The 27,318-nt window shown below is 43.1% G+C and overlaps 1 protein-coding gene across 1 annotated transcript in view; it reads right to left on the reverse strand.

Annotated features, from left to right (window-relative positions):
• Positions 1–19,218: 19,218 nt before the first annotated feature.
• LOC143695712 (uncharacterized) overlaps positions 19,219–27,318 on the reverse strand; it is a 50,499-nt gene continuing 42,399 nt past the window's right edge. Inside the window, exons 3-5 of the mRNA XM_077190838.1 lie at positions 24,267–24,459; positions 23,422–24,185; positions 19,219–20,353 (exon numbers count right to left, since the gene is read on the reverse strand). Of these exons, the coding sequence (XP_077046953.1) occupies positions 20,081–20,353; positions 23,422–24,185; positions 24,267–24,459 (1,230 nt within the window). The 3' untranslated portion in view covers positions 19,219–20,080. The remainder of the gene's footprint in view (positions 20,354–23,421; positions 24,186–24,266; positions 24,460–27,318) is intronic.

Here is a 27,318-nt window from a genome sequence, read left to right on the forward strand (position 1 = left end):
CAAGTGCTCATCTTTGTAGAGAGTGTTTATCTGCCCAACTAAACCAGCACAAAAGCCAAAGATTTGCTGAAGACATATAAGGCTCCAGTGCAAAGAATATACCTGTTAATATTCTCTTCTAAGAAGTAAAGCTACCTTTATTCTCACTTATAATGGATTTGTTCTGAAATTATGGGAGCATGAAAAAGAATTGCAAAATTCTCTTGCCAGTTTTGCACACTTTCAGGGATTCTTGAGCTGTCAGAAGGGGACAGAAACTTATTATTCATGAGAATCAGGCCCACTGTATTTAACAGCACAGAATAACACTTGAAAACTGTTCAAGAATGGATAAATCTAGGAAAAATAATAGGTAATCATTAATTAGATTTGGAATATATCACACATCTCCCAGACTAAGGTCCTTTTAATTAAAAATGAGTGTACAGATTCCAGTTTTCCCTGTATGAAAAAGTCATAGACTTTATTTTTATCTACAATTGTTCTTGGCAATCCATGCCAACCCGTAAATACTCTGGATTTTGTCCCAAAACCCTCCAGTAAATGACCTCATTAAAAATATAACAGTATAGAATAAATTGGCAGAACATGATTGCAGCTTCCAAAAGGCTTAATCTTTTAATGTGCACAATTACTCTAGTAACTGGGGGCCAAATGCAGATATAGGTGGAGGGTCTCTGCTACTTAATATTAATAGAAATATTTGTATTTAATATCTGTTTGTGTCTGGATTTAATCTGGCTTAAACTGTCAACTGACTTAATGAAGGTACTGCTTAGGCATTTTTTCCAAAGTGAATGTTTAAAATCTGTGAGGGTAATTTGGGAAAACTCGTTATTTTGTAGACATAGCCTTATTTTTGTATCTACTTTTAATTATCAGGATATGTCTGGACATTTCTGAATCTCACAGATTCAGAAACATGTGAAACACCATTTGTACCAGAGGTCCCAGGTCACATCTCTTTACAGAAAAAGCAACAAAACCAGAGTTGATTTCATTCACATTTCTCAGCATGAGAGCTTGGAAATAGAAGTGTTACTATAAATAACAAGGAAAAAATGTAGATTTTTACTAAAATCTAAGGACTAATTTTTCCTTAGAATAGGATCAGTACCATTCCAGTATTTCTGGTCTTCTGTTTCTCAGAGTACCAAGATATTACATCTTCAGTGCAAACTGCTCAGAAATTATGATGTTGGGACAGCATTTAAAAGTATTTTGTATCAAGTCAAGTACCTTCTGATATTTTATAGGTATAAAGGAAAGGATTTTTTTAAAAGCCCATGATAAAAGCTTCATTTGGAAAATGTATGTTTACACTTTCAAACAGAAATGCCTATAATTCTGATTATGTGAAGCCATTTTTTCTGACTATATTTATTCAGCATTTGTGACAGTCACTTTGGCATCATCTCCTTCAGCATTCCCATTACAGGCAATTATTTTAGTATGTCAGAGTAATACCCTGGAATCCCTTTGACATGGAGATCTCCCTGGGTTTGGGGACTGTTCTTGCTGCAAGGAGCTGATTTCATTAAGCAGGATGGACTAAAGGCTCAGTCCTGAAAACCCAACAGAGTCTTGCTGTTGCTTGCCATGGCAATCCCCAGGGAAAACCCTGGGGGCCCAGATGCTAAAGCAGGGAGTTCATGGCTTCCTCTACACTCCAGCTTGGTGCTCTGGGTTCAGCCTGAAGGGGTTGAAGTTGACAGCCCATGTCCATGTGACTGCCTGCTTGCTCTGGCACCTCGTGTGAAGGGACATCCTGGACAGTTCCATGTTTGCTATCCAACACTCATGATATGGCTTTGGGTAGTGCTGGTCGTGGCGTGGACAAGTGCTGATCCCCTGGTCTCTGAGTGTGGTGGGTCAGCTTGGGCTGCAAATCCAGGTTCTTCCTCTCCCTCCTCAACAGTGCAGGGGGGAATGGATTAGTGCAAGGAGTGATGAAGCCAGTGCAGCAGCAGGTTTCCTCTTCAGCTGCATTTCTTTAATTTTCCCCTCAGACTCCTGTCACTCCTTTCATTGTATTAAAATTAAATCTGTTAAAAATGTTTTTACTGTTAGTTCAGCTGAAAACTGAGCTGGGCTCTCAGAGTGCTTTAGCCTATTTCATTCACAGTCATTTATCTTTCGTCATTTTGTATTTTTTAATGAGGCTTTCCTCCACACAGAGCAATAATCCTCCATCACTCAAGGCAAGAACTACCCCCATAGGTCTTCTTTCTCCACGTGGAATCCCACAAAATATGGACATGTTATGGAAGTTTAAATGTCAGTATTCTTCCACAATGCCTGTTGGTGATCAGGAATGGCAAGATGAGACTTTCATGAATGCCAGACAGAAAGAGACAGCATACATTTGGTGTTTCTAAAAAGGGAGAATATAACTGCCCCACTTAGGCAGTCCTGTGTGATGTCCTGTGATCATCTGCATGCCTTCCTACCCTCCCTGCCTCCCTCCCTTATCTCCTCAATTTTCCTAGTCCATGAGACAGGTGAATGAACAACGAGCTTTTAGGGCAGCAAAGGCAGGAAAGACAGAAGACTTGGAGGGTGATGGGACTGGTGCTACCCCTTCAGAATCTGACTGCCAAAATTAATGGCCCACAGAGCACAGTCTCATCCCTTAAGACTTGTTGGGGAAAAAAACCCAATCTTTCCACCTTGATGAAGGAGGGTTTGCTGAGTGGCAGAGGGAGCCTTGGCTTAGAGACTCATGGTAGAGTGTGGGCATTATGGGTGGAAGACAATGGGAAAGGTCAGAGCAAGGGAGGTGTAGGTTGTCAATGTCCAAGCACACAGTTTTTAGGAAAAAAACCCCATGCCTTGTATGTGTATTGACTTTTTCTTGGCATGTCCCAGGGGAGATAGAGCCACAGCTGCTGTGCTGGGTGAGTGCCTGTCTGGATTGCATTTGCTCCACCACCTGTTGCAAGTGGGGAATCATATTGTCTATTGTAGAACGACAGACTTTAATTGCAAGCAAATAAGCAAGGGCATGGCTGCAGCTCTACTGGCTCTATTTTGGCCAGCTGCAGCTCCATGAAGAGAATGCCCAGGGGAGGAGAGAGGACCTTAGCCCTGGTAAGAGACTTTTCAGTAAAAGCAGAGGAGAAAATTCACTGTTTGCCCATACAGATAAAGGATAAGGAAGGAAGGAAGTAAATAAATAAATATAATAGCTCTCCTTTAATAATTTGCTTCTAGCAAAGAGATATATCTGAACTCCTGTTTTAGTTCAGAGGATTGCAGTTTATTTCTAGACACTGAAATTCATACAGAAACCAACAGGTTTTCCTGCCTAAATAAAGCAGGGGAGAAAAAGCTGTAAGCATACGGTAGCCTTAGAAATCTTATATGCATGTTGCAGTGAAGATGAGAGAAAAACAGCTACTCTTGCTGAACACACCACTGAGTAATCCACCATGATAGCCACACTGCTACCTTGAAAGAAATCATGCTTGTTTTAATGCGGCACGATGGATGAAAAAAATAACCTTGGATCCACGAGGAGCTGGAGAAAGAACTAATCAATCATGTTCTGTTTCATTCTTTCTAAACAACTATTGTTGCTGATAAAAGGTAAGTAAATAGAATTTATTATCCCAGTGGAGGAAAGCTGAATTAGTTGCCTGATGATAAGCTTCCACGCCGTGAGCAAATTGCCTGTTTGCAGACACTCCAAGCTCCAGGGAATGTGTAAGGTCAGAGTTACTCCTTGTGCTGAAACACTGCACTTGGTTTGAAAGGCTGTGCAGCTGGTGATCCTCACCCAGCAGGGATTCACAGGCTGCATTCTGGGGCCTCCCTCACTTGCAGACTTGGCTTGGCAGCACCAGTGCTTTTTATGTGGCCAGGCATTCCCTGCCCAGGAACCCGGGATAAGGCTTCACAAATGAGGGACTCAAACCTTTCCGAGCAGATCTATTGCTGTATACACTGGGAAAAAAAAAAATCAAAAAACAAACTAACTTCTGCAAGCTGTCACATGGGGAATGAATCCCTTTGGCCTGGAGAAACGGGGCTTGGGGGCTCATGTGACGGAGCAGCTGTGGGTGTGAGTGTGGATGTGGGCTGGGGGAGTCTGTCTCAGCTCACACACTTGCCACTGGCCAGATCTGACAGCAGGTCCAAAGTTATGCAATCTTCACACCCTGAAAGTTGCATGAAAATGAACTGTAGTGCAGGTCCAAAGGCCACTTTAGTGCTTCCTCCAAGGGGAAGGCTGCTATGGAATTATACCCCTTATACAGATATATACCAGACAAGGTAAATAATGACTGGGTTGCTCACTTAAAAAAAAAGAAAACAAAAAAAAACCAAACCAACCCCACAGTGAAGATGAGGTAGTTCACAAATTGAGAAATCCCTGTAGGAACTGTCACTACAAGAATTTTATGAGTGATTAGTTACTCATCAAGTTATTCCTCCTGTCTGCTTTTCCTCAGATAGTTCCCCTGTTAACCTACTACACCTCTATAAATACATTTAATTACTGTGGAGCAAAATAAAAGTTCTGCTACAGAAATGTGCTTTACAAGAGCAGCAAAAAATTTGAAGACTCATTGCCCTGAGTGTGTGGGATCAGGCAAAGGTCATGTGGATGAAATATAACATGATCACCTAATTAAACCATCTCACAGGGAGCACACACATGGAGAGTGTTCTGAGTCTCTCTTAACTCTGTATGCTTTTCTTAAATTTTGAAGGCTTTCCTCTGAAGTACTTTTTTCTTTATTTTTTCCCTTTATAAAAAGGCTCATTTGGAATTGTTCTGGAGGGCTTAATGATTTCTTCAAAAAACAGGCATGCATCATTTGAACCTTAGCAGCAGCATTGTTTATACTCACAAGTACAGCATAAATCTTGGCTTCCAGATCACTTTTGCTTCTGGAACAGTGGGGGGTTGTGCTAGACTGCAAGCCAGACGTTTGGAAATGAGGGAAGGTGAGATTCACACTTTGTTATTGGATTTCTTAGATATTGACCAACAGCAGAAAGGGTGGAGATGCTCCTGGGATCAGCCTGACTTCCTGGAGGGCAGAAGAGTCCAGTGGCTACAGACTGTCTGCCTCCATGATCTCTCTTTACTTTGCTCTTCCCCACATAATTTGGTCTTTTATCCATCCATCTCTACCACACTCCCCAATGTCTCAATATTTATCCCATGTGCACTTACTCTGCCTTTCCAGTCCTACTCCAGCCCTCTTTTCCCACAAATGGATCCTCCCTCTCCCTTGGCACTTCCTCAGATGCACCTCCTTTAACACTCCTCCTTACCTCCAATGCCAGGCAGGGGTTTCTGCCCCTTCAGCTGGCAGGAGCCCCCACAGCAAGGTGATGAGCTCTCTGCTTACAGGGGTCTGACTTGACCACTCCATACCTGGCTGTGGAGTAACCTGGCTGCAGGCAGCATTTCAGAGGACAAGCTGCCTCCCCCAAAGCTGTGACAAGGACATCTAAACTGAAATAATTAATTTGTCAAGTAAGTCAAAAGAAAGTTTAATGGTGAGGCCAGTTCCCTGCCCACAGAAGAAAAAGAGGATGGTCGTAATATTTCTTAAAATGAACAGGAAAGCAGATTCTTTCCTCATCTCATCCACCAAAGCTGTTCTGTTGTGAAAACTCTGGAGGGGGGAAAAGTCAGCTGGTAGAAGATGTTTTTGTACGTGGGTTGCTGCCCCAGAGCTACTGTGCAAGGCAGCAAAACTGGCTGTCAGATGGAGGCTGTCAGTCTGTGTCATAGTGGGGGTAGCTCTCCGTTCTGCCTCGTGGAGCAAACCTCTGCCAGCAAGGGGACAAATCTCTTGGATTTGCCAAGTAATGGCAACCATTTACTCTGCTTCTCCCATAACTCTTTTGCAAAGAAAAAGTTCTCTATTCAAATGCCCAGTGTACCTTCTAAGACACCTAGATAACCTGCCTTCCCTTGAAAGGGAGGTGTCCTGGCCATATGTGCAGACCAGTATTTGCAGAGGTAATGCCTTGTGTGGCTATCTCACTGCAAGGAGATCCAAGCTTGGCTGGAAGCAAGCCTTTTGTGATTCCTATCCTCACAGAGCCATATAATAGAAGAGGACTGTGATCCAAAAGCTAAGCTTTCATTAATGCCAAAATAAAACTCATTTATAAATAGAATGCGAACCAGGTCATTCTTGCCAATCCAAGTTTGTAGACAGTCTGAAATAACAGCTCTGAGCAGTATATAAACTGTTCCCATTCTTCTCAATGTGGTGCTAACTAGGAAATCTAATTATCACAATTTAAATGTCAGCATCATTAAATGTTTTGCTTCTGAATACTCTAACAGAAACATCCAGTTATATGCACTTATTACATTCCCAAACCACCTCCCATATTTTTCACCGTATGCCAGATGTGCCACCTGTCCTCTGCCCAGTCACCAAAACCTCCAGATTCCTCCCTACAATTTTTACTACAAAGTAATTTAGCATTGTCAATCTGACAGCCTGGGATACATCTTGAAAAGCTGGGGAGAAGGTAAATAAAATTTAGTGTTGAAACAAAGACAGCAAGAAATCCATTGCATGCAGCAATACTAATTTAATTGAATATAATACTGGTTTTATTATTCTTTTTTATGTTCAGTTTGACCCAGTAAGATGTTCATGCTTGCTTTCATCTGGATCTGATGGCATTTCAGTTTGTTGAGGAGCTGGTAACAAAGATATTGGCTAGAAAGATGAGGCAACACATAAGGGTAAATATTTGTCAGAAGAGCAGTTGCTGCTGGTTCCTCAGTGCAAGCACTTTTCACTGGTTGTTGCATATGCTGTGCCAGAGGCCATATTGAGAAAATGGCTGTTAATAAGTTGCAAATAAACCCACGATTTATTTCACTATTCACCCAAAGCTTTTTTTTTTTTTTTCTGTTGAAGATAAGAAGCTTTGTTTTAAACACTTGAATCAAATGGTTACTTGAAATAAAAATTGAAATTTCAGACTCACTCATGACAGAATCATAGAATCATTAAGTTTGGAAAAGACCTTCAAGATCATTGAGTCCAACTGTTAATACAGCATTGCCAAGCCCACCATTAAACCACGTTCCCAAGTGCTACATCTACACGCCTTTTAAACACCTCCAGGGAGGTGACCACCACTTCACTGGGCAGCCTGTTCCAATGCCTGACAACTCTTTCATGAAGAAGTTTTACTAAACCTGTCCTGGCACAACTTGAGGCCATTTCTTCTTTTCCTTTTGATTGATATTTTGGAGAAGAGGCTGAACACCATCTCATTATAACTTCCCTTCTGTTAGTTGTAGAGAAAATTGAGGTCTCTTGTGAGGTTCCTCTTCTCCAGGCTAAATACCCCCAGCTCCCTCAGCTGCTCCTCAAAGGCCTTGCTCCAGACCCTTCACCAGCTCCACTGCCCTTCTCTGGACACACTCCAGCACCTCAATGTCCTTCCTGAACTGAGGGGCCCAGAACTGACACAGGATTTGAGGTGCAGCCTCACCAGTGCTGAGTACAGGGGGGACAATCACTGCTCTGGTCCTGCTGGCCACACTGCTGCTGATACACACCAGGATGTCATTGGCCTTCTTGCCCACCTGAGCACACACAGGCTCACGTTCAGCTACCAGCTCCCAAAGGATCTTTTCCCCCAGGGTGCTTTCCAGCCATGCTGCCCCAGCCTGTAGTTCTGCAGGGAGTGCAGGACCCAGCACCCGGTCTTGATAGAAGGGCAGTGAAGATGGTGAAGGTGTGAGCACCCATCTTCACCCCTGGATAGTCAGTTGCTCTGCAAGAATGTTGTAGGAAACAGTATCAAAAGCTTCACAAAACTCTAGGTAGACAATATCCACAGCCTTCCCATCATCCACTAAGCACATCATCTTTTCATAGAAGGAGACTGGGTTAGGCAATCAGGACCTGTGTTTCACAAGCCCCTGCTGGCTGATCCCCAGGTTGTCCTGCATGTGTTATGGCATTCAAGATGATCTGCTCCATGAGCTCCCACAGCACCCAAATCAGACTGACAGACTGACAGGCCTCTAGCAACAAGCCTGTGCTGACCTAGAGTTTGTATGCGCAAAGTGTAGACGAAAATTATTGTACTGAAAAGCACATTCTATGCATGAAAAAATCAAGAGATGAAGAGATGGGTTGATGTAGAGCTGCTGTAGTATGGCTCTGAGCTGCTGAAGCTCCCTCAAGGTTTTCCCTTGAAAACCCTGTGGTTGGAAGTGCACAATTCTGGCCTTTCTGTCTGCTGCCTGCCCAAAGGGTGCCCATGCACAGCTCGTGTGAAAAAGCAAGTCCTGTGTCTGGAGCAGGCTGAGCTCTCACACAGCTCCTGAGCATGTCTGTAGCCAGTGGGGGAATGGTTCTGCCCATGACAAAAGCTGACATCTGTCCCAGGTGTCTGTTCCCAAATAAGACATTGCTCAATAGGAGAGACAGATCCAGAACAAGCAGCCAAGGCTTCTTGAGGACAGGCACAGACACCTAACTTTGGCTGCTGGCAAAGGAATGTGTCCAAAGTAAGAATTGCAACCTGAAGAACCTGTGAACAGAGCACCCACCCTCATGGGTCCTCCTCTGACCACCATAGGTATTTTACATTGCAAGCCATCACTTCTCTGAGTGGTTGCCATTGCTTCTCTGAGTCATGGCAATGTCCTTAAAATAACAAAATATATTATAGAATTAATTTCTTGAGATCATGGGTTTGAGGTTAGACTATGAGCTAGACTTGCAGTCCTGACAAGAAAGGCTGTATCCAAATGCCTGATGGCAAAACATATTTAATGTGAATTACACTGGACCGCAGAGATGGCAGCAGTTGATGACACTTTAGACTGATTTTCCAGTGTCTCTTGTATCAATAGATGTATAAACAACTGCCCCAGGAGCTGTGCAAATGGATCAAAATGAACAACCAGGTCTCTGAACTGTAGCCTTCTTTCCAGATGTTCATGTGAGACACAGGTTACAAAAAATGTCTCCCTGATGATGTCACCTTGGACAGGAAGATAAAAGAGAGCTTCTTTTGTCAAGGCACCTGTACTAACCACATTCTCTCTTTCCTTTAGATAATATCACTGCTGTCAAAATCAAATTGAATACTTTGTAGTTTCAAATCAGGAAACATGAGTGTTCTCTCAGAATAATCTATAGGTGAGATTCAAATTGCAGTTCCCTTTAAAATGTAGGCTGCTGCAGTCTGTGTATTTGTTCTAAAGTTTTCCAACTCAACAATTTTCTTGAAAAAGAGAAGGCCCGGTTTTCACTGGTACCCACTGCAGACTTCAAATAGATGCAAATTGTGATTTTGGAAACAACTAATCAATGAGCACATTAGCATAGGGACTTTATCTCCCATATAACTGGCATGCAACTTCATGAATCCCCTCATTTGGTAGACCAAAGAGGTCCTCTATTCACTCAAGTTGATCAGCTCAATACCTCCACTTCTGAACTTGGTGTCTCAATCAAAAAGTGTAGTGTGGGCTACTGCTTGTTTTGAGCTACCTCCAAGAGCTAATTGATAGTTCGTTTGATGCATCTTTGCCATGAGTTTTGGAATGATACACCAATGGAAAAAAAAAAAAAGAAAGATTCATAGCCAGCCCAAAGAGACCAAAGATCTCTGGTGAGGAACTTGGTGAGGAACCATAAAAGAACAATTCAGATGGAAACAGCATTGGATTTCTAAGGGTATTTTGTTCTTGTTATATCTTTTCATCTCTTTCCAGTCTGCTGATGCTCAGAGCGGAGAGTGTGTGGTCTCATTGCAGCCATCCAGAAGGAGAGAATTAGTGGTCTGCTCCATGACAAGATTAAAGAAAAAAGAATTGTAAAATAAATAAAAGTTTAGTTGGATACCACCATTGTCAGTGGGAATGAAAACCAATCCAAATTTTGAAGTACCCATTCACAGAGGAAAAAATTAGAAAAATAACCAGATATTCAGTAGTGGGTCGGATCTTAAGCCTCTCTAGGGAAGAATAGTCTCCAGAGGTGAGTGGAATCTTAGCTCCCGGAGCAAGTCTGCGGCAGGATCTGGAGCTCATCTGTGAGTCTCAGGATGGTGCTGTCTGGAAGTGCAGTATTTCCAAGCAGGCAATGCTTTATTGTGTGCCATACTGCAAATACTTTTGCTGTTCTGATCTTACCAGACTGTGAACTATTTTCTTTCCTGCTCCTGGGGGATCTCACAAAGGAAAATTATAAACAAACAAACAAAACCTTCTCTTTGTTCCCATGTCCTCTGACTGTTCAGTGAAGTTCTCCTGTGAAGAAGAGGCCTGAACTGCAGCTGAATGGGCAAGCTGAGCTGAATAAATACATTTTGATGAGTTGAGATCTCAGAACTCCTCAGTGGTAGAAAGTGCATTGATACAGATCCATCAAAGCATTTAAAAACTATGTCCAAGGCTCTTAGTACTGGTGATATTTGACCGATAATGAAAGTAATTTACTTGGCATCATCCCTTCCAGAAAGAAAACACACTAATGGCTTGTTATTTGATAACTGATTTCAGTGGAAACATTACTCATTCTTGAATAAGGTTTTCATCCATAAAGAGAGTATCTAATCAATGGCAGAGGTCTTGGCTAAAGTGAAAAAGTATTTGGAGACCCTTTGAAAAGTCCTTTCCTTTGGCTCAGATAGTTTACATAAAGCAATATGATGAGGTTTACACTTTGAAAACTTCTTTCACTGAAAATGGAAGAAAATTTTAACCAAGAAAGTATCTTTTACCTGATATAGCTTTTGCTCTAATAAATTATTTCTTCCTGCAAATGGCCTACTAATCAAAATAAAAAATGAATGTACTTTTTATTCTACCTATGTATGCTATTGAAATTTTACTTTGTTCAGCTTCTATAAAAGGGACTTCTTTTTTTTCTCAACTGTCTTTCTTTCCAATTTAATAAATATATAAACAAAATATGTAATACAAAACACATACTGGAAAAAATTGCTTAAATGTAGAAATTAGAGGAACTAATATGGTTTCTGCATTATTTATTTTGCAAGGAGTAAAAAATGCTGGCCAAGAAGTAGCTGAGTCATATTAACCTCTGCTAGCCTGAAAGCTGGAGACACTCAGAGATGATTGCAGGCAGCTCTAAAGCTACCCCAGGTAACTGCAGTGCAGAACTGGATGAAGTAGACTTTAGTAAAAGGAAAAGCGCATAATGTCTGGAGAGATGAGGGATTGCAATGGCTATTTGTTGGTCTTTGAAGAATTTTTTTTTTTTTTCAAAAACCTCATGTCTGTGTTTACCAGCAGTACCAAAGTTGACTGGTGAAATTTTTTATGAAAACATAGTTCTTAAATAAGTATGGCAAATTTTTTAAAGAAAGCCATTTTGCAAAAATGAACAGTAGCATTTGTAATAGCTAAGGAACAGAAACCTCTTAGGTACCTCACAGTATTCACCTAAACTGCTAGTAAAGAAGATTCATATGTATTTTCTTTATTTTATTAATTCACTTCTCTTTCTTAACAAATGCTATTTTCTTATAATTTTTACATGGTTGAATTAATCAAGACTAGTGAGAATAGCCCTATTTCTATTCAGGAAAAAAAAAGATAAGAACCAACCTCAAGAGTCATGATCATCCTGGTAAGAGTTACTCAGATGTGCTTAATAACCAGGGAAGATAAAGTTTTCTATTTTACTGGAAGCATGCACTGTGTTTGGGAAAATTCCTTATCTCTCTATGTCCTAAATACCAATGTGGAAATTGAGAAATGGCCCCTCCTGTTACACCCATACAGGAGATGATCTGCAGCCTGCAGGATGCGTTTGGTTGTGCCAAGCCGTTCCTGCTACTCTTAAATCCTGAAGAATTATTGTTCAAAGGAAACTGGAGACATCCAAACCCATGTCTCACATCCTGGAGGTTTTAGAGTTTCCATGGGATTAATTATTTACTGGGACCTAGTTTGGGTCTGGAGTACAGTGAGGGAAATTACATTTGAGTCTGAGAGCACAATATTCACCTCTCTCAAGTCTGAACTCAGCCATCGGTGTCTGCATCAGCTGCATCAACCAGTCACCAACTGGAATAGAATTTGAAATACTTTAGGAGCAATTGCTGATGGTTTTCTGCCTAGAAGCAAGATAAAACAGATTATATCTGCAATTCTAAGGCACTCTTTTAATTCTGAAATGGTAATGTTTTCTAGACCAAAATGCAGTTAAACTGAGGGACAGATAAAAATGGATAATAAATTATCCTGGTTTATTGTAGGTCTTTTGATAACATTTTCTATACATATGTTTGTAGGACTGAGCTTATAAATCTACAGTTTTAATTATAGAATTCTGAAGTTAAGAATATTGAGTCTATGCTGTCAAATCTTTAATTCTGAGATGTTTCTCCCCTGTTAATAAATGGAATGATTTTGCCAAGGAATGTCATTGATTTTTTTTCCATTTTGCATTTCATTCATGACCACTTTCATTTTTCAGAAAAAAAATCCATTTCTGCAACAACAAAATTTGTTGGACAGTTGAACTGCTACTTACTCTTACTGTAACATCCTTCTTAGTTCATGGTAAAGTTATTCCATAAGATTTTCTCTCTGTGTTGTGACTTACTTTAAAAAGGATAACAGACAGAAAAATCCTGAAATTCTTAAAAATCTCTGACATTGATGTAGAATGCTTTAATGCAATATAAATGGAAAGTTTCTGTGTAAGACTTTGGAAAAATTATCCTGTTTAGGCTACAACAGTCCATGGCATCACAAATTCATCTTCATTGTGATAAAAATCTCTCAGCTGCTTGAACTCTCTCTTAGTCATTATCTTATATCACAGTAACCTTTGGTAATCAGTACATATTAGCCATTTTCCTTCTGTTTATTATAAATCTGAATTAAAATCTCAAATCCTATTCCAATAACCTGCTTTATTATCTTTATTGTAGGCATGAAATCTAGTCCATAATGTTCTAATAGAGGGGAGCACTTAATGGTTGTATATAAAAGTAATTTCATTCCTTTAGAAGCTTTACTGAGCAAGGTGCTTGAGGATTAAAATTGCCCATAATGTTATCAAAAGAATGTAAAACATATTGAAAAAGTTTCATAAACAACATAAAAATGTCCACATTTCTGTTATCAAGATAAAAGGCCACAGAGTAAATGCAAACTGACAAGTTTAATTCTAATATTAACTTTGAAGGCACAATACATCCTCTGAAGTGGCACAGTCACAGGCTTATTGGAGAAATGATGACAGATGACCCACATGACTGATCTTCTTCCCAAACTGCTGATCACACTTTTCAGTGGTGTTCTTGTTTCCTGCACAGGTGTCAGGCTCTGCTCCCTCCCAGGGTGGATCATGGGGCCTCCACCAAAATCAGTGCCACACATCCCTTTACACTACCCGTGACTCTGGCACTTGGCATGTATGACATGGGATGGCAGGTGTGGTTGCAAGCAGTTTGGAAAGATTTTTAGAATATAAATTCATTTGTGAATAACAGACTGACAAAACAAGGCTTAACTGCTGCAAGCAATACAGCCTGCTAGGTTACGTGTGTAAGGCTTAGTGTAGTGGGACTGAATGCCATAAATTATTCACAGAAAAAGTTATGGCTTTCACGAAAATAATACATATATGGATATGTATATTAACTTATATTCTTTAAGGATTTTATATATTCTCCAGTCTGCATACAAGTAACACTCAGAAGTCAGAAAACATATAACCCTTCCTATGGCATTGCTAACAACCCAGAATACAAGACTTCTGCTCTTTATATGCTCTTTGCAGTTGTCCCGCTGGAGTGATGACCACAAGAAGTAACCATTCAGTCTCACCCATAAACCCCACACAATTTTATAGGTAGGCTGTGTAATTAGAAATGTTTTTATGCCTAGTCTCCACATTAATATCCATGCTAGAAGTCATAATTAGAGCTAATTGCTGTCTTCTGTTGGGCCAAGACTCCAAAGTGGAAAAGCTGTATCCTTTGCTTATGGCTTTATTGTCTTTCCAGCAACACTTGAAAATTAGGACCTCAGTTATGAAAAGCTATTTTCCTCCACTGACATGATTAAGAATTATGCTACAGGTGTTAAAGAGTTACTGAACTGAATTACTTAATTAATTACTGAACTGATCCATTCTGCTGCTGTTGCAGTTGTGTGCCTTTTATTTTAGTGTGTGGGGTTAATAAATTGTATAAAAGCAGTTAAATATGTCAACAAATTTGCAGTTATTGAGTCTAATTGATGCTACTCTGTATTTCTTTATGCATTACCTATTGTTTGCAGGATCTATTTCATCTTTCAGCTTATTTGAAGTCTTTTGTTTTTTAAGTAGAGCCCTCATGAATGTTAATAATCTCTTTTTTTTACTGTAATAAGAAGTCTATTTGAGGTGCTATTTTAATAATTAGTTTTGATCCTTTTTGTTGAAATTGAAAACGAGATTAAAAACAGATTTTATGTTGATACTCACCCAAGACAAACGTTATCTCACCAAGGAATTACCATCTTCTCTCTTTCAGTCACCACTGTGGAAGGGCTGAACTGATTTTCTGGATTTTTTTTAATGATATATGTAGGTAGCACTTGTCTTGTGATAACTTTTGCAGCTGTCAGGAAGTTTAACCCTTCCTCTCCAGAATTTGAAATTTGTGGTCTAATGAGGGATAACAGTATGGTCTGAAAACACATGTGAGTTCATTAGACAGTCCTGCCTCAAGCCTTTTTTTATTTTTGCATATAACATGCCCGGCAGATTATGAATCTTAACTATGTGCAATGATTCTTTTGCAATCAATCCATGCTGCTAAATCACATACAATAATCTCAATGGTTTTAATAGCAACTGTCACAGTAACTGTAAGTGACATTGAGGTATGACAGAGCCATAATATAAACGCTATCAGGAAGCACCTCTACAAACTTTCTGATCCTCAGAATGTTTTCAGTTCACTTGTCATCTTTATTTTTTCAACTATAAAAGCCAAAGCTTTAAAAGAAAATAGTGAAAATAGGCAGCTACACAAGCATGCTCCGCTTAATGTCTTAGGCTTCTTGGCAGCTCACATCAAAACAAGCCCAGCCTTACCTACAGCTGGATCTGGCTCTCCACATCCATCCTTGCCCACCTATGACAGCAGATGCAGTGCCCATGTGGCTGGAGGCTGTCCTCTGAGGGCCACGCAGTGGGAGATGTGGCCAGGAACTGTGAGAGGGAGAGCACAGGCTCGGCAGAGCAGGGCAAGCCCCACAAATCACAGCACCTGCCTTGCAACTAGCTCTGATCCCCAGCTATAGCAAAGGGCAATTATAAGCCCCTACTACTGCACATTGTCAAGGAAAACAAAAAAGAAAGAAAGAAAAGCAAGAAAGAAGGGAAAAAAAACCACAAACAAACAAAAACCCAAGGGTTTGCAGCTTGCAAATGTTGGTAAGATTTCAGTCTATAGGCTCATCCCAAACTCCTGAGGATCTGAATCCTACTTCTACTCCCCTCTCCCTACATGTCAAAGCTTACCTCCCACTTCAGAGAGCTATGTACCCTTCCCAGCTCAGCCCTTGACACAAACCAGGTGCATGAGAAGACAAAAATGGGGAGCTGCCATGCTGTGCTTTGGGTATGAGTCCTTAGCATTGCAGTGGAGGGTGGTAATGGCAAATAATATTCCAAATAAGTATTCATCTGTCTTTAACTATGAGGCACCTGTTCGTTCAGAGGACTAAGGCATATGTTTGTATCCCCCTGTGTTGCTAGACTTCTTCTGTGAGTGTTGGCACAGAAATGCAGGCTCGAATTTTCACCTTCAGATTGGAGCTATTTTTGTTGTATCAGTGAAAAAGCCCAAATTACAAACAGCCATCTAAGAGTACAGAAGCATAATTTCCACTGTCAAATTAAAAAAGGTTTAGTCAGACATGACAAAAAGCATTTTATGTGAGCTTCATGAACATGTTCAGAAGAAAAGATGGATTTTCAACAAGCTGAAAAGGGACACATTAAAAGCAAATGTAATGAAGCTTTGCTGCTCTGGTACTGTACAGCATCCTGAAGGGATTTTTCATGTCATTGGGGTAGAGAGCAGTGCTTCTCTTGAAGCATTTCCCTAGACAGCCTCAGGAAATCAAGCTGTGACACACATCTGGATAGCTCTGTACACAAATGGCATCACATTTAGAGACAGACTTGGCATGGAAAAACCCATAGTCCATGCACAATTACGCATTTCTGCAAATTCTCAGTTCAACAAGAACTGTAAGTAGACTGAACAGCTTTATGAGCAAGTGACTATTTTTCCATGCCACAGACCATCAGATATAAAACTTTATTTGGAGAACCATCTACAGGAGAGTTGGCTGATATTTTACCATTTTGAAAAAGATATCAAATCACAAATCTTCAAAAAAGCACAGTAGGAAATATGAAACATATTGGAAACATATTGGAACATGGCATGATCCACTGTTTGCACTAAAATAATAGGTGTGGAAGATTAATTCAGAGAATCAGAACAGCGTAAAAATTCGTCAGACTGGAAGTATTTAAGCAGCTGAAAGGGTTATTCATACAAATTAGATGTTGCTTTACTGTTTATCCCTAAAGGAAGAAAGGTTTCATAACTTTGTGGGAGAAGCTGTATTGCTCCAAGGCTGCAATACACATCTTTTTCAGTCTATTTTGTGAGAGGAGTTCTAATTGACAGCAGGATGGGACTCCAGCCTGCTTTATGGAAGACTGATTTAAGTGCTGTAGGTTATATGGTGTTGCAGTTAGATAAGGCTGCTCCTTGCAGGAAGCCAATGTTCACAGAGTTCTAGGGCTGCTTCAAGTCGACATTGTTTTTACAAGTTGGGGAAAATCTCTTTGTTAAAATAGAAATATTTTTTCCACTGAAACACAGAAGGACAAGAAAGTTAGAAGCTGTCTTCCTGTTTGTGAGATCTTTTTCTGGGCTTTTCAGGGCTGGAAAGAAAAAAAAAAGTCATTTGCTCTTGGCTACCTTTCTGGGGCCACACACACTCTGCCTGTCTGGTTGACTGCTTGGTTTGTGCTTCTTTCCATCCACAAGCTAATGCAAAGCTTCAACCGAATCAATGCCCCATTTCCTGGTTTTGTAACCAATTTTCAGTGAAATCCCTCTAGCCATGTGGCTGAGCTTCCAATCCAGCCTTCCTATATTGTGTTGCACCTTGGGCGGTGGCTTGTCTTGTTTCAATTACCACTAAATAAATGAGGCTTTAATTCCTCTTTCATTTCATCTAAAAGAAAGACGATCAGCATGCCCTTCCACTTCAGTGTGGTCTGGGATTGTCCAGACTTCACACTTGCAGGCAGCCACCAGTTCTGTCCAAAAACACAATATGCCTCCTGCATATTCACGTCAGCCAGACCAAGGACAGATGTTTCTCTGGTTTTATTGCACTTTTGGCCTGGACTGATGAGCCATTATAAGGAAGAATGGACAATCTGCAATACTGCCATCTCCTTCACTTTGACATAGCTTTCCGATTGAAAATCATCTAATATGTTTTAATTTGAAACATGGGAGTGTATGCGTTCTATCCCAAACTTTGAACAGAAGTATTTTCATTTCAAACTAAAGAATATATATACTTGGCAGTGCTAGCTGGGAGATCCATGTGGATTTATTTAATTTTTCAAATTAACTCAGAAATAAATTTGATGGCAATGAAAAAAATGCTCTTTATTTTACAAGCATAATATGGTTTTAATATGCTGGCATGTTGTTAATGATGCGTAACATATTTCCGTTCATCAAAGTCACAAAATGGAATTGCAGTGGAGCCATTTGTTGTTTTCTCATTGAGAAGTAGGAAGAATGTGCTCTGTGCAGTATCTGAATTACTCACAGAATCACAGAGTGGCTGAGGCTGGAAAGGACCTCTGGAGGTCACCTTGTCCAACCCCCCTTGCTCAAGCAGGGACACCTACAGCAGATTGCTCAAGGCCCTGTCCAGATGGCTTTTAAATATTTTCAAGGAGGGAGAATCCACAACCTCTCTGGGCAACCTGTGCCAGTGTTTGACTGCCATCACTGTAAAAAATGTGGGGGTTTTTGTGTTCAGATGGAATTCTTTGTGATTTAATTTGTGCCAGCTGCCTCTTGTCCTGGCACTGAGAATCACTGAAGAGAGCCTGTCTGTCTCATCTTTGTTCCTTCCCATCAGGTATTGACATACATATGTAAGATGCCCTTTCTCTTCACCAGGCTGAGCAGTCCCTGCTCCCTGAGCCTCTCCTCCCACCTCAGAAACTTATTACTGATCTACAATTAATGATCTCTAGGGCCATTAGCTGGACCTCTCTGCAGTGTCTCAGCATCTTTCCTGTACTGGGGAGCCCAGAGCTGGACCCAGCACTCCAGCTGTGGCCTCACCGGTGCTGAGCAGAGGGGAAGGATCACCACCTTTGACCTGCTGGCTACATTCCTCATCCTGCAACCCAAGGTGCCACTGACCATCTTTGCAGCAAGGGCCAGTTGCTGCAATGAAGGTGACATCACTGGCTGGGGATCAGCTGCTCATACATCAGAACCTCCAGGCCCTTCTCTGCACATACATCAGAACCTCCAGGCCCATCAGAACCCTCAGGTTGATCCAGCTGATCAACCCCCAGCCTGTACTGGTGCTTGGGGTTGATCCTCTCTAGTCACTTTGCAATTTCTTTTTATTAAAGTACATTAGATTCTTACCTGCCCATTTCTCCAAGCTGTCAAGGTCCGCCTGGATGGCCACACAACCTTCTGGTGTATCTGCCACTCCTCCCAATTTTGTCTTATCTTCAAAGTTGTATTCTGCCCCATCGTCCCAATCATTAATGAAGAGGCCCCAGCATTGAGCCCTTGTGTGCTAGGGACTTGTCCTCAACTGGACCTACTGCCATTGATCACAACACTCTGGACATTCAGGCAGTTTTCAGTCCACCCCACTGTCCTTTTACCTAACATATATATTGACAGCTTATTTATGAGGGTCTGACAGGAAATAATGTCAAATGCCTTTCTTGCCTTGAAATGTTTCAGGGTAAACAATGTCCACTGCTCTCCCCTCAGCCACTGTGCAGGTCACCTCATAGCAGAAGCCTGTCAGTCCCCTTAAAATGACAAATAATGTATTTCATGCTATTCTTTTTAGGGGTCAAGCTATGGAGCCTGAAAAAGCAGCATTTCATGACATTATGACAAAATAGTTTCATAATTCACAATAGTTTATTTAAAGTCTCTTCTGTACAATTCAATAGATGTGCACTACAGATTGTTATTATTATAAAATTAATTGAAATTATTCACGAAATAATGAGACAATCAATAAATAAAAGCTCCGGAGACATAGAAATGGCTTTTTCATTTGCAATTTTAAAACAAAAAAATGGCATTTTCTTATCATCAGTGAAAAATTGCTCTCCTGACATGGGCAAAGAATGATGCTAAAGTAAATTCCTTTCACTGAATAAAAATATGGTGTGGGTTGAATTTAAAATTTTAAACAGCATGATGTGGACATGCAATTATAGTCATAGCTAGCAATAAACGACCAGTTAGATCATCTGGTCAAGTCCCCTGCCAATGCTAAATTGAATTTTGCATTCAGTTTTTATTTTTTTAGGCAGTTTGGACACCTTCAGTAAATGTGATAAATACATGTTTAAATAAAAGTTATTTTGTGGTGTCTCAGTAGCCTGGAGAGAGAAAAAGAGAGAGAGAAAGAGAAAGAGAAGTATCAATTCAAACTACTCACTGTTGATACATCAGGTTAGTCTCATTTCAGCTTTACAAGGAAGAGCTGACAAGCTTTAAAGGAGGCCTCACTGCACAAAGAAATCGATGGTAAAGTGCACATTGATTTCAATAAATCTCTTTCAGTCACCAAACCCTATATTAGCTGGGGAAGGGATGCTGCCTCTTCCTGTCTTTTTGTCTTTAAACATCACGTGTGCTGATGATGGTACAAAAATAAAGCTGGGGATAGCTTTAATCTCAGGTAATAATGTTCTCCAGTTTGAAAGCAATCCTCAGGGACTGGCAAATTTTAACAAACACTGCCCTGGTCCCTCTAACAAACCCCAGTTTAAAATGACCAGGCAGGGACAAAGCAGCTTCTGTGGTGTAGAGTTTCCTTTACTGGAAACAGAGCATTTAAACAAGTGCTTTTGGATTTTGCTGTAAGCAGGTGAGCTGTCACACCAGGATACTTTTCAGGAACATGTTGCCATGGCACAGCAGTGAGGATTGGTGCCATGGTGGAAGGTCTGCAGGATGTGCCTGGGGCCAGAGGATGCCAGTGCTGCCAGCTGATGTGCCAGTGATGGTGGGGATGCAGAGACTTTTCAGGAAGGTCTTTCTGCAAAGAAAACACCATCTGCATGGTATATTACTATAGTATTCATTACCACTTTTACGGGCACCTAAACTTAATTGCAAATCTGCACCTCTGGCCTCACTCTCAGAGCATAGATCTCAGGAAAATGTTGGACTCCTCCTTCAGAGTATGAAGTACAGTTGCTGCCAGCCCCTCTCCCACCACTTGATCTCCTGGAAGTGTGTTAATAAGCAGTGGCAGATGAAGCATTATTAATTGGGTTCATTTAAAGTAAAAAACCCACTTCTGCCACACAAATAATACAGAGGGCCCATAAAAGTTTGGATATATGAGGCCAGCCCACACTAGGAACTGCTGAAACGTGTGGAAATAATGATGCTCTCTGGTGTAAATGGCTCTTTAGAGTGATGCTGCAAATTCTTCCCTTCATTCATCACCCTGTGCTCACAGGATCTGTGCTCTCCTGAGCCAGCCCCCTGGGATATCCCACGTTCATATCACGGTCAGAGATGAACGTCCTCTCTGTCGCAAGGATTCAACTTTTTATCACCTATTACCACAAGTTGTCATGTCAGGTTACTGTAAATCAGATTAACATTCCTCTAATGCAGACTTTGCAGGGAAAACTTGGCAGGGGAGTTTCAGAAAGGGGTGCTTTGGATGGTAATTTTAGTAAGAAGAGACTCCCATATAGTGTGCTAAAAGCATGAACAACAATATAAAAAAAAAAAGAGAAAAAAAAAGAGAAAAAAAAAAGAGAAAAAAAAGAGAGAAAAAAAAAAGAAAAGGCTTAGAGCTGTTACATCCTATTAAGTAACGATGTAACAAATGTATGTAAGCCACCTCCTGAAACCCGGTTTTGGAGATAGGAGCAGAAAGCACCAGCGGAGGGTCAGCGTGATTTATTTCTCTTTTACCTGCCCCAGAACACCCTCATTTCCTGATGAACACAATGGCTTGGCACAACTTGAAGCCCAGCAAGTCAGATTTCTCTCAGCAGACATCCTGATCACTCTGATAGATATTTTAGGAACTCACCATTAGTTCCTTTAATTAATGCCTCTCCAACAGGGACTGGCGTGGCCTTTTCCCACATCAGCAGAACAAAATACCCTTCAGCCATTTTGTCCCAGGGCTGGGTGATCGCTTATGAATTACCTGAATCCAGTTCCCCTAAAGCCCCAGGTACCTACTGCCACCTTGGCAAAGCACCAGCTTCCCCCAGGAGCCTTCACAAACTTAGCATTCACTCACTTTGTCACCTAGCACACACTTGTTCTACACACCTGGACCATTCCTAGAGCCCACCTCGACCTTGGCAGAGATAAGAAACCCCTTATAGTGTGGGGTGCACTGTCAGTCCATTCCACAATAACCAGTGGAAATCTGTGGGGCATGGCAATGCCACTTTCCTGCTCACAGCTTCACTGCTTGCCTGGCAGCCCTGCTCCTGCTGGGCAGCCTGGCCCACACCACGGTACCACACGCTGGAGCCACGTCTCTGCTGACATCACTTCGCTGGATTCCTGCTGATGCATCGGCCCGGGTCGTGTCCCAAGTCACTCACCTCGTCCAGAGCGTCTCTTGCATATCAATTTGCAAAGCTGTAAAAGTCCTTAACTGTACATAGATCCATAGTAAAAAAGAAAAAAAAAAAACAAAACAAAAAAACTCTCTTCAATAGCAGGATGTTCCCTCTGAGCCGACCTAAGCATAACTTATCAGAGAAAATTATCTCATATGCTGAACAAAACTTTCCCCATTGGAACTTCAACCTTTGCCACTGGAAGCTGGCACACCGTGCCCCGCCTCCCAAGGAGATCTCCCCCACGGGTATCCTTTGAACTCTTAAGACTACATGTGATGGATCTCAGCAATTATTTGCACTGTGGGCAAACTTCAGGCAGAGGTGCCAGCAGGGGCTGCTGGCTGGAAGCCAAGGGACGCCACAGCCCTTCCTACGGCCGCCTTGCACCGTGGCCTCTGGGACACAGCCCTCCCTGCCCTGTCACTTGCCGCCTCCGGGAAGGGAGACGGCCTTCCCTGCCGCCGAGCAGAGGGATTTGCTGGGCACTGTGTAGTCAGCAGGCTTTCTAAATGCAGCAATTCTGGCTGCCTCCCACGGGGGATAAGTCAGCCTCGGCGTGATTTACAAACCTTGGCAGGGTCAGGTATAATCTTGGTGTTAATGACTTAGGCATGACACCCAAAGCTCCTGGTCTGGGAACAGTCTTCTGCTTGTCTGGAGAGACTTCTCACTACCATTTTACCAAAGACAAGTCAGCTGAGAGTAGTTCTGGTTCGTCCTCTGTATGCCAGGAAATTCTCACTACTGTATGGGTATTCCCATCACCTCCAAATGTGGCTGAAAATTTCCTATCTTGAGACAGCTGTGTTCCCAGGAACTGCAACCTCACTTCCCCAGAATTTCAGGGTGGTTGCTCTCAGATCTAAGGGGGAATTTCCACTGTTTGGAAACTGCTTTTTCAAACTTCCGCCAGTGCAGCTGCATTCTTGTTTCTGTCTCACAGCTCCCAAATACTGTCCTTCCATGTGTCTAGAGTGCACTTGTGAACGGGCTGCCTATAATTTAAATAAAGAAACAGACTGAAAAGATGAGGTGCTCAGGTTTTTTTGTGGGCAGCATTGCTCGGGAAGCCCTCGGGAAGCTCAACCGGCCCTATCCTCTAGCTGCTGCACAGAAGTTTGCGGTTTCCCTGGATCTGTCACGGACTACTCACCCTGTGACATCCTGCCTGAGCTGCCGCTGCCTGCTCGGGGCATTAGTGACCATGTTCAGATGGTTCGGACCGGGCGGCAGTGCCTGCATCAAAGCCTCTCAGCGCCTGCTGCGGCAACGAGCTCCGCGTAAGCCTAACAGCACGGAACACCGGCATAAAGTAACCTCACGGACCCGCTTTTAGTACTTTCCTTCTTCCCGCAGAAAAGAAAAAAAAAAAAACAACAAAAAAAAAAAAACAAAAAAAAAAAACAAAAAGAAAAAAAAAAAACCAACAAAAAAAAGCCAAGCCAAACCAGGGACCGTGGTGGGGTGGCAAGAGGAGCCCGTGCCTCGCACGACTCCTCACCTGCCCCGGCCACCAGCTCCGCAGCAGGAGGGTCCCGCAGCGCGCTGCCCACTGCCGCCCCCGCGGGCGCTCCGGGCGGGCGGGCGGGCGGAGGCGGGGCGGCGGCGGCTCCAATGGGGAGGAGGGGGGCGGGCCGAACCGAGCCGTGCGGTGCCGAGCCGAGCCGTGCCGGCTGCCGGAGTCTGACGGGCGCTGCAGGTGGGAGCCCGGCTCCGCGACGGCGCGTAACTTCGCCGGGCCGGGGCTGTCCGGGCTAGCCTTCTTTGTGGAGAGAGGCAGGAGCCGCGTCCCTCCCGCAGCGGCGGCGGAGAGCACCTCCCGGGACAGGCTCAGGTGAGGAGCCCCCGCTCCCCTCGCTTCCCCGGCCGCCCTTGCTGCCGGCCCGGCCTGGCTGCGCTCAGCGGGGCCCGCGGGTGGCGATGCGCAGCGGGACCGCCGAGCTGTCCTTGGCTTGAGGTCAGCGGGGAGGGCCGAGGGGCCGCGCTGCCCCCGCGGGGCGCGCTGCTGCTGCGCATCGCTCCGCGCCGCTGCGCGGGCAGGGAGGGCTGGGCCGGCGGGGCTGCGGCGCGGGGGCGTCTCTTCGCTTCTTCCATTCCCCTCTCCGCGCTTCTCCTTTTGGCAGTCCCGTGCCCCCGCTCGTCCTCGCCGTGGGTCGTTTCGGGGGTGCCCGGGCAGGGTTTGCCCCCGCTCCGGTGGCGGGGCGGACTTGCTGCCCGCGGTGCGGTGCGGGAGTGCCGCAGGCGGGCTGTGGCTCCTGCCGGACCCTGTCCCTCAGCCGCCCTTCCCGCCTTTCTGCCCTCCGCGGAGCGCAGCATCTCCCGCGGAAGATCAGCCCGCAAAGTTACGCGCGGTGCAGGCGGGGGTGGCGGGTGGGCTGCGGGGGCGCGCAGGGGCCGCGCTGCGCAAGCCGGAGCGCGGCCGGGGGAGCATCCGCTGGTCAGCCCAGCCGGTGCTGATGAGGCGCTGAAACCCCTTTCTGGGGCTTGGGGCTCGTGGTGATGAAGCCGCAAGGTTCTGCGGGCGGCGGGGTCGGTGCTGCTTTAGCGTAAAAAAATGTTTAATAGTGGATATTAATGAGGTGTTCCCCACCTTCCCTCCCCCTTTTCCCTACCTTTTCGGATGTTTAAAAAAAAAAAAAAAACCCGAACTACTCAGCTGGTGACATTTACATTTCTGTAGTAACAGCAATTCATTAGAAAAGTGATACTAGCAGGAAAATGAAAAGTAGTAGTAATGGAGCCCCGGGGTGACTGCAGATAGCGCCGAGGGACCGTAGCCCCCCCCGCTCCCCGGCAGTGGACAGCGGAGGGGGAACAGGGGGCGTTTGGGAGCCTGTGGGAATGCGGGGGGCTGGGAGCGCAGGGTGCAATGCAGAACTGGAAGCGCCGAAACTCTGCATTTTGTGCATAGTTCAGTGCTGGGTGGCCATTTTTCTAATCTTTTTCCTGTCAGGCTGTTAGACCCCCAAAATGCTCATTTGGGACTTGAAAAAACACCCCCTCAGGCTCCCCTACCCTTTTGTTAGGGCTGTTTCGATGCCAAGTACTTGTATTTTTGTATTCCAAACGGGTGATCCTTCATCAAGCTTGAAACCACGTTAAGATGTAGCTAACCATTTGTGAGGAGGATCTTTTCCTCCGCTTCTCTCTGGAGTTTGCATGTTTGTTCCTCTGTTACTTCCAGGGAAGCATTTAGTCCCTAGTACGATGGCTGAAATGGTGGCACGCAATTCAGTGTGCTGCCAGATGCTTACCTTCTTTCAGAGTTTGGGATAGGCTCAGGCAGTATTAAAAGCTTGCTAAGAGGATACTGTTTTATGGTTTCCTCCATTTTTGGGATCTGCTAGAAGCAGTCTAAAAATACTGGATCATCATTCCTCACACTTGTAACTACAAGACTTTCAAAGAACTGTTCTTAGATATGCAGCTTTTATTTTTCTCGTCCCCCCTTTTTTTAACCTTGCAAATTATTGGTCCTTGTACTTAATAGGGAACTACTCTTGTATCCTTGCTCTTGTAATTTGAAGGCATCACTATTGATTCTGAATTGAGCATTTTTTTAGCATCAAATCTTCATTATGACACAGAGTTGGGTATTTTAACTTGCTGAAGAGATACCCCCTAATGTTCCTAGAAGCATCCAACCTTTGCCAAGTGCCACAAACATGTGCAGTTTGTGCAAACTTGCCAAGAAAATGGCCTTTTTTTTTTTTTTTATTGGGAAACAGATTATCACTATCTCAGTACTACTTCTGTCCTTCCTGCAGCAGCATTTATTTCAGCATATGAAGTTTCTTGAAGTCCCTTGCTCAAATATTGGTTGCACATTACTGCCCAGAACTAGCTTAGGAAGGCACTTTACTATCTCATGCAACCTTATCTGCCATTCCACAACTTCATAACAAACCCATTGGAACATGAAATGACCTTGGAAAGGTATCTTTCAATCTGACACGAAGCATTCTCTTAACAGGGAACAGCACTGCTCCACAAAGAGCTGATGTTTTCAAATTGATGCTTCTAAACTGATTTTATTTGGTTCTTTTTTTTTTTTTTAAGAAGGAAGGGAGATGGGTGGAATATTGAATTGGAAAGGAAAATATTTTTTTAAAAACAAACCCACTCAGCTGAAGTTGAAGCACCACTCGGCTTTAGAAGGAGGTGTATTAAGAATGTACATATGATAGTGATACTTAAGTCTAGGGTGAAAACAAGTCTTTAATTTTAATCAAAGGAAAACAGCATTTCCTCTGCCAATTCTGATTTGCTCATTCATAAGATCTTCAAAAGCCCAAATTATTAGTGGGACTAATTGAAAGCTAGTTGGGTGTGTCAAATGGAGAAAAGAAGTGATGAAGTCTGAAGGAAGCTTTACATTTAGTTGTATTGTTCTTGATGTCATAATGTGAAGCTTCTATATGGAAAATATTCCAGGACCCTTTCAGTCCCCAAAATGCTGCTCCTCTGGAAAGGCTGCAAGAGCACTTGAGAATCAGCAGCAGTCAAGGAGGAGCTTTGCAGCTGCGGGGGAATTAATGGAGGGGGTGCCTGGCCAGTAAGCTAAATGGGATTTTGGCCCAGATGCTGGACTTGAGGCATCAGGCCTTGCAAAAGGGTGGTGAGTGCTTTTGTGCCCATGGTGGTTTTACCTCTCAGTGAGATGGTGCCTCCTGTAGAGCAGCGAGGAGCGCCAGCCGCCCACCGCGCTCCAGCCTCGGGAGCTCAGGGTGTGAGTGCCACCTGCTGGGTGCCCAGCCACTCCGTACCAATTTCACATACATCCTTTATACATATGCATGATGCATTTGTGTTTACATGCATATGCTGTGGTTATGTACGTGTTTATTTGCATGCAGGTGTACAGCTTTTCCACACACGTGTTCTTGGGTGAAACTATGAAACTTTGCTAAGACAGACCTGAAGCTCCTCACCTTCTGAGGACTTAGCACAGCTTGTGTTTGGTGACACTCAAAGAGCACTTGGGCTTTGTATTTCAGGGGTAAAGGGGAAATGTTGAAAGAGCTGACATTTAGTGCTGCCTTTGTTTTACTGAAGGCAAGTGGGAATTTTCAGCTGCATAGCTCATGTCTCATGGTGTGGCAAGCTTTCACAAGCACCTCAATGGTCAGATCTCAGGCTGGCAAGGTAGAACTGAAATGGAGGCCCAACAAACCAAACTCAACTCTGTAATGTATCACTTAAATGTAGAATTTTCACAGCACTGCTGATTTCATATTTTTCTTCATCTTAACTCACATATGTCCAAAAGATTTATGAGCATCCCACCTGGATACAAAATATCACTTCTCATTTAAATTACCTGCAGACCTATAGGACTTGCAGAATATTGATGGACTTTTTTTTCTATTTTAAAGAATACATTTTTCATATTCACTCT

The sequence above is a fragment of the Agelaius phoeniceus genome, chromosome 1 (genome assembly GCF_051311805.1).
Source record: "Agelaius phoeniceus isolate bAgePho1 chromosome 1, bAgePho1.hap1, whole genome shotgun sequence".
Classification (NCBI taxonomy): Eukaryota; Metazoa; Chordata; class Aves; order Passeriformes; family Icteridae; genus Agelaius; species Agelaius phoeniceus.